The 7,865-nt window shown below is 40.8% G+C and overlaps 1 protein-coding gene across 1 annotated transcript in view; it reads right to left on the reverse strand.

The window, feature by feature from the left end:
- Positions 1–1,758: 1,758 nt before the first annotated feature.
- The window catches only part of LOC109297797 (ras-related protein Rab-3C-like), a 178,232-nt gene continuing 172,125 nt past the window's right edge, over positions 1,759–7,865 (reverse strand). Inside the window, exon 3 of the mRNA XM_019517828.1 lies at positions 1,759–3,816. Coding sequence (XP_019373373.1) covers positions 3,629–3,816 — 188 coding nt within the window. The 3' untranslated portion in view covers positions 1,759–3,628. The remainder of the gene's footprint in view (positions 3,817–7,865) is intronic.

The raw sequence follows: 7,865 nt of genomic DNA on the forward strand, positions 1-7,865 counted from the left end.
TATAGGACCTGTGGCAGGGATGGTAAGCCAGAAAAAGACAGGCTGTCTTCTTTGAATCACTGTAAAAGCTGGAAGGCAAAATGCTGAGGTAATGCAAGAGTGATTTTCTCTACGCTTCCAGCTTGAAATCTGAAAAGATTTATAGCTTAAAGGTGCAAGAGTCCAGATACATCAATCTGACTGAAAGGCCAGGGGCCTAATTTTGCAGAATCAGGCTACCTAGATTGCTTGGCTAAGCATCCAGAGCTTGGGGATACGATCTGTTGACTATCTGAATACTTTAAAAGTTCACTCATGACTAATGCAAAACACTATCTTCAATTCAAAGCTTGTTTACAGGTACAAAGCTCAGAGAGTCCCTAAGAACCAGATCATCAATAAGCAAGCTCCTCAGACAGATACTTCATTGATATGAGAGGAAAATGAAACTTCCTGAAAGACTCATGGAGACTTAATCAAAATTGCTGCAGAAAAGGGGGAATAGGACTGACTTCAGAGATGTGCTAGTAACCTCTCTTCTGTAGATGGATGTGAATTAATTTTTGTGTTAATTGATTTTTTGTAGTTATTGTTAAGAGGGAAGAGGTAGTGATAAAAGTTGTAATTTAGAGAAACTCCCTAATTTAGAAGAATTGGGAGATGGGGCCTCAGGAAATAGCTGTCTGTGATAGAGGCTAAAGGATGGCAGAAGCTTGCCTACTGATCCACAGTGAAACTTGTTTAGTTTTTCATGCCCAAACTCTCTTAATTGAAGCCAATGAACACTATACCAGTGACTGAGTTTTATATTATCTCTTCTATGGATTAAAACAGTAAACATGCTTATTTCATATAACCTACAGCTGGCAATCTAAAGAAAACATTCTGCTCTCGCATCTGCTGTCTTCCCACTCCTTATAATGTACCAAGCTAGAGATACTTTTCTCTTTCCTGTTACAGGCTGCTATCCTTCCTTCCTCCCAAACCAACACAAATAATAAATATACCAATACATTATATTAAAATTGACAAAGATTATCTTTTTATGAAATTTGCCTTGTACTTCTTAAAAAATTATGCTAGTGATTCCAACATCACCAGTGTCTGCACTGGCAAATGGGCAGTGAAGGCCAGGGCAAAATTACAATGTGGGTCTGCTGAAGGGTGAAACTGCAGATGGAGCTGCCTTTTCTTAATGCTGCTGTGTGGGAGGCAGCCATGCTGAAGGCAAAGACTGGAGAACGCTAGCACTTGTGTAAGCTAAGATTTGCTTTCATGAGATGTGCAGTTGACATGGGCAGGTGGTGTCAGACCCCATATATGGACAAAATGTGTTTTTGTGGGAAGAATGAAATAGGTGATTTACATCACTATTTGTGGTTTTGTTTGTTCTTTGAAGAAATAAGAGAAAAATGGATCTCTCTCCAAGAATGAGAAATTGTAAATGCTGGGCTAATGAAGAAAAAACAATCTGGATTCTAACAATTCAGAGCCTCTTCTATACTCCTTGGGTGTATGTGCAAAGAATAAGGGCCAAAAAGAAACAAAGAATACAATGAATTTGTACAAAGAATAAGGGCCAAAATCAAACAGAATATTACCATTAATTCAGATGGATTAAAAATAACCATGTTTCCTAATACAGGTGTGGCCTTAGTGTTTATATAAATACCCTAAAGGAAGTGATGTTCTGTAAAGGGGTTTCCTTGAAGTCTTGTGTGCCATAAGCAGTATCAAGTAGCTGTTATGGTTCTCACTTTCCTATTCTGTTTTTCTTTCTTTCTTTTTTTTTTTTTTTTTGGTTGCATGTATTTAGTAAAATGTCAGCCTTGTATTAAAGCTGAAATAATTAAGAACAATAACAAGTTAATGTCTCCTCAATAATACCATTTACTTGAAAACTATTATAGCGGCCCAGAAAAAGCTGTACAAAGTACCGCAGGACACTGATGTGAGAAATTGCCACCAATTAGTAGAGTGAGAGTTTATTAACATTGTAAGAAATGACCATTTTTAATGCTTAAAAAAATTAAAATCTGTGGACATTATTCTATTATCTTCGCAACCTTCCATCAATTTTGCAAGTCTTCTGCACAGTCTAGTTAAAGAAATTACTGGGGAATTTATTCCTTCTCAATTTTCAAAAAACTGTGTATAGACAAACAAATTACAGAGAGTTAAAGGAGATGGGCTGTACAATTGTTCCAAGTCAACTGTCTAGGTACCTGTTCTTACCTCATGTTAAGTAAGTGAAAGCTAAACCAGAGCAGCTTAGCCTTCAGTAAAACAAGGATTTTTGTGATTTAGCGCTCAGTTAACCTTGAGATAAGAGTGGACAGATAAACAGTTACTCCATGGTAAGAACTTACAACCTTTTAAGTCACTGTAATTTGTTCATAGGTCCAGGATCTGTGTGAACTGCTGATTGTGCTGTCACCAAAAATCACTGCTCAGCTCCCACAGGCAAGTCCCATCCAAATTCTTTTTTTAGTGGAATGTCTAATTTTCACTTCAAAAACAAATCTCACTACCTTCAGCTGGGCTTCTACAGAAATATTTGAGGAGAGAAAGCGGCCTTTACAGTCTGTTCATTGGGGTTTCCTCAGACTACAAAATTCACATAGATCATCTGTTTTTAAGAACAAAATGAAAGATGAAATTCCTGAAGACCTACACACTACAGCTTCTATTGCAATGTGGTTAAACATTTTATGGCTCTGAATAACTGAACACAGTGGATTTGGCTTTTCTGGGATAACAACAAGAGATGGTATTCATTGTCTAAAAAGCAAATAAAATCCAGAGGAGGTAACTATCAACTCCCATCTGTTGGAGCAAATCCATCCAGTGCATATCAAATGGATGGAAGTGCAATGTAAGCCCAGATCCACATAAGAATTTGGATGTCTAACTCATGATTTCGATGGCAAGTGCCTAAATAACTTCCTGGATCTGAGACATATCCCATATCCTGGCCAGCAGTTAATATAAATGTTTCCTATACCAAATGCTAGGACCTGTTTTTGGATCAAGGCAGTTTGGAGTCTGCTGTTTCTTTGCATTTCTGAGTGGTTGTGATGCATAGCACAGAGGCAGCAGTGAATTCCCTAGGTGGCCATGGATGCGCTGCAGTATTACCCTCTAGGAAGTATGCCACGAACAAGTGGTCTGGAGAGAACAGTGATAAGCTCCCTATATTTGAGTGATATTTTAACATTGGTGAGTTAATTCAACAGTGTGTTATGTAAACTATAAATGACACCAGAAAGCTTATTCCCAAGTACCTGGTCATTACACCTTAAGGAGAAAATTGTGTAATTTAAAACCAATGAAACAAAAGTCAGATATAGGCAAACTGGTCTGAGGTCACAGCACCAGCTTCAGCTTCAGTAAGTGTAATGTACAAAGAGTAAAAAGAAAAGACAAACGGGAAGCCATCCACATGCAAAGGCCAGATGGTGAGAAATGGGTAGTCCTTACAGACTAATGATAACATCTCTATACAGTTGTTTACACATACCGTACCAGGTGCTAACATAAATTTCCCCCAAATAAATTAAGAAGACAGTATAAATAAAGGCTTATAGACCATTCATAAATACTCTGTTGGCAATAGAACACACTGGAGCTGCCTTTGTCAATCACTGTATTAACAGCCACAGTTGGGTTGCTGTGGTGGAGGGGTGTCCTTTAGTCTTGTATTCTGTTTTCCAGTAGCAATGGCAGGATCTGTTTCCAGACTTTCTGACATTTTGTCGCAGATGATATCCACGAGCCGCTCAAATGTCTGCTTGACATTTATGTTGTCCTTGGCACTTGTTTCAAAAAATTCAAAACCTAGTAGAATAAATAACACATTGTGGTCATTACACATTCTTATATCCTTCAGTCATTAAATCAACCCCTCCTTAGGAAGCAAAAAAGGGGAAAAGGCAGAGAGAAAGAGACAGTGAGAAGAAGTGGGCAAGCATAAAGAGAGAGGTCTACAAAAGAAGGATATTGAAAGGTTATGGGCCGTATCTGATCCCTGTTATACTGGCACAAAGCCAGAGTAATTGCACAAGTGTCATTTTTTTATTTACATCAAGGTAGCTGAGGGTAGCATGTGACAAATTGTATTTGAATTGCTTTCATTATACCTGTACAGATGGTGTCACCTGCAGGGCTTTGGCATCTTTGGCCATGGGGTGAAGGAACGAAGCCCTGTTGAATAGTGACAAGGACCAGCTAACAAGGAAGGGAAAGAGTATCTTTGTTCACAAGTCTTGCTAACCTAAGCCTTGCTAAACTAGGTTTGTTATGGAGTGGTGACCAAAGCCCACAGGTAAGTAAAAAAAGAAAAACAAAACAAAAACCAAGTTAACTTTCATGAAGGCCTTGGAATAGAAGGAAATATGAGAAATCTTATAAGGCCATACAAAGGATATTAGTGGGGAAATCTGCAAGCTAGCTACTGACCACTGGACAGTTCACCCATTTTCCATTAATTGGCTTCTCTCAATTCCTGATTTGGAATGAGGAATTTACTATTCAGATAGTTCTCAAAACAACAAACCCATTGTTAATCCTATAATAGTTAACTGTCAGTCACAACGCCTTCTAGACCATTTTGGTTCACCATAGTTAATGACTTACAAGTATCCTTGATTTGCTGTTAGGAAAAAACAGGATGAAAATGTCCAGCATTTCACTCATAACCAGAATTAGTGACTACTGTGATGTTAAGCATGAAGGGAAAGCAGTATATTTTTCCTGGAAGAGAATGCAAAATGTGTTAGCTATTTGGTCTGGCAATATTTATGTTCACATTCTGTGTTGCCCATGGCATTGCCCAATAGCAGTATTAGTAAACAGATGCTGCTTTTATATATGGTGTGTGTTTTCTATTGAGCAGTTTCATCTTTTATTGCCAAGCTACTTGAATATTTAAAACAGCATCTCATGTGTTTACTGTCATATGTTTGGGACTCCATTTAAACAGGAAAGCAAGTATTGTGTGGTCAGGCATCTGAACAGGCATAGATATGGATAGGAAATCAGCATATTCAATGGACTAGTCACCCAAATCTTACTTTTCCTTGCCTACAAGTTAGAGCAGATTTGCTATGGAGACTAGTTAGAGTAACATCCAGCCATGCAGTATGATGTTCAATAATTATTCTAAGAACTCTGTTTTGGATATTCTAAACATTTGTACTTTACAGAAGATGTATAATATTAATGCCTATATTATCTAGGAGTCACTGCAAAGGAGGAACATATGAGTCCCAGTCTTATGTGTGTTAGTAATTTAGACCGTTTGTAGACATATTCACTGTTTTTTAAACTGTGTTAACTGATTTGCATCACACAGTTTGAATCAAATTTCATTTTGAATTAAGGGTTAATAGATGATCATTGACTATCATGGCAGGGGGCCCTGGGTATACACAGTTTATACACTTGGCAGCCACTTAACAGACCCAATTCACAGACTTTGTGTGTGTGTTTATGCTTGGAAGTAATGGATGTGATAATAAGCCTGTTTAACCATGGCTACATTGTTGCACTCATAGAATCATAGGGCGTTAAGGTTGGATGGGACCTCAGGAGATCATCTATTCCAAATCCCTGCTCAAAGCAGGACCATCCCCAACTAGATCATCCCAGCCAAAGCTTTGTCTAGCTGGATTTTGAAAACCTCCAAGAAAGGAGATTCCACCACCTCCCTAGGTAACCTGTTCCAGTGTTTTACTTCTCTCCTAGTGAGAAGATTCTTCCTAATACCTAACCTAAACTTCCCTTGCTGCAACTTGACACTGTTGCTCCTTGTTCTGTCATCTGCCACCACTGAGAAAAGTCTAGCTCCATCCTCTTTCAAATCCCCCTTTAGGTAGTTGAAGGCTGCTGTTTAAATCCCCTTTCAGACTCCTATTTTCTAGACTAAATAAGCCCAGTTCCCACAGTCTTTCCTCATAAGTCATGTCCCCCAGCCCCCTCACCATTTTCGTTGTCCTCCGCTGGACTCTCTCCAATTTGTCCACATCCCTTCTGTAGTGGGGGGCCTAAAACTGGACACAGTACTCCAGATGTAGCCTCACCAGTGGTGAATGGAGGGAAATAATCACTTCCATTGACCTACTAGCAACACACCTACCAATACAGCCCAGTTTGCCGTTAGCCTTCTTGGCAACAAGGCACACTGCTGGCTCATATTCAGCTTATTGTCCATTGCAACCCCCAGGTCTTTTTCTGAATTGCTGCTGTCTAGCCTGGACTGGTGCGTGGGATTGTTCTCCCCTAAGTGCAAGACTCTGCACTTGTACTTGTTGAACCTTATGAGATTTCTTTTGGCCTAAACCTCTACTTTGCCTACATCACTTTGAATCCTAGCCCTATCCTCCGGTGTATCTACTACTCCCCCAGCTTGGTGTCATCTGCAAACTTGCTGATGGTGCACTCTATGCCAGGTGGAGGGCTGCTTACTGAGTTTTGGCAAACCATCAAGGGCCACATGACAGGCAGCCAGAGGCAGATAAATATTAATTTTCTAATTTTTTTAGGGGCGCTGCAGGCTGGATAGAATGACCTGGTGGGCTGCATCTGGCCTGTGGGCTGCATTTTGCCCACCCCTACTCTATGCTATCTTCTAGGTCGTTGATGAAGACATTGAACAGACCTGGACCCAGGACCAGTCCCTGGGCCACTCCAATTGATATCAGCTGCCAACTAGACATTGAGCCATTGATTACTATTCTCTGAGCCCGATGCACCAACCAGTTTTCTATCCACCTTACAGTCCATTCATCAAGCCCATACTTCCTTAGCTTGCCTGCAAGAATGCTGTGGGAAACGGTATCAAAAGCCTTGCTAAAATCAAGGTACACCACATTCATTGGTCTCCCCACATCCACAGAGCCAGTCACTTGATCATAGAAGGCGAATCAGGTTGGTCAGGCATGACTCGCCCTAAGTGGATCCATGCTCACTGTTCCTAATCGCCTTTTTCTCCTCCAAGTACTTAGAAATGGATTCCTTGAGGATCTGCTCCATGATTTTTCCAGGGACTAAGCTGACGCTGACTGGTCTGTAGTTTCCTGGATCCTCCTTCTTCCTCTTCTTAAGTATGGGCACTATGTTTGCCCTTTTCCAGTCATCTGGGACCTCTCCTGATCACCATGCATTTTCAAAGATGATGGCCAATGGCTCTGCAGTCACATCAGCCAACTCCCTCACCATCCTCAGGTGCATCCCATCTGGCCCCATGGACTTGTACATTTCCAGCTTTTCTAACTAGCCCCTAACTTGTTCTCTCACCCCTGTTGACTGCTCACCTCCTCCCTAAGCTCTGCTACCTGGTGAGAATAGTCTGAGAGCTGAGCTGGCCTCTGAAGACTGAGGCAAAAAAGCCACTGAGCACTTAAGCATTTTCTGCATCCTCTGTCACAAGGTTGCCTCCCCCATTCAGTAAGGGACCTACACTTTCCCTGATCCTCCTCTTGCTACCGACATACTTGTAGAAACCCTTCTTGTCACCCTTCACATCCCTTGCTAACTGCAACTCCAATTGCACTTTGGCTTTCCTGACTTCATCCCTGCATGCCCAAGCAATGCTTTTATATTCTTTCCCAGGTATTTGTCCAAGTTTCCACTTCTTATAAGCTTCCTGTTTGTGATTTAGTTTACTGCAGAGTTCCCTGCTAAGCCAAGTTGGTCTTCTGCCATACTTGCTAGTATTCTTGCACATGAGGATGGTTTGTTCCTGCACTCTCAGTAAGGATTCTTTAAAGTACATCCAGCTCTCCTGGACTCCTCTCCTCCTCAGATGGGATTCCCAGGGGATGTTACCCATCAGGTTCCTGAGTGAGTTGAAGTCTGATTTTCTGATGTCCAGGGTCCTTACCCTG

Source organism: Gavialis gangeticus, unplaced genomic scaffold (genome assembly GCF_001723915.1).
Source record: "Gavialis gangeticus isolate Ggan-Ray unplaced genomic scaffold, GavGan_comp1, whole genome shotgun sequence".
Taxonomy (NCBI): Eukaryota; Metazoa; Chordata; order Crocodylia; family Gavialidae; genus Gavialis; species Gavialis gangeticus.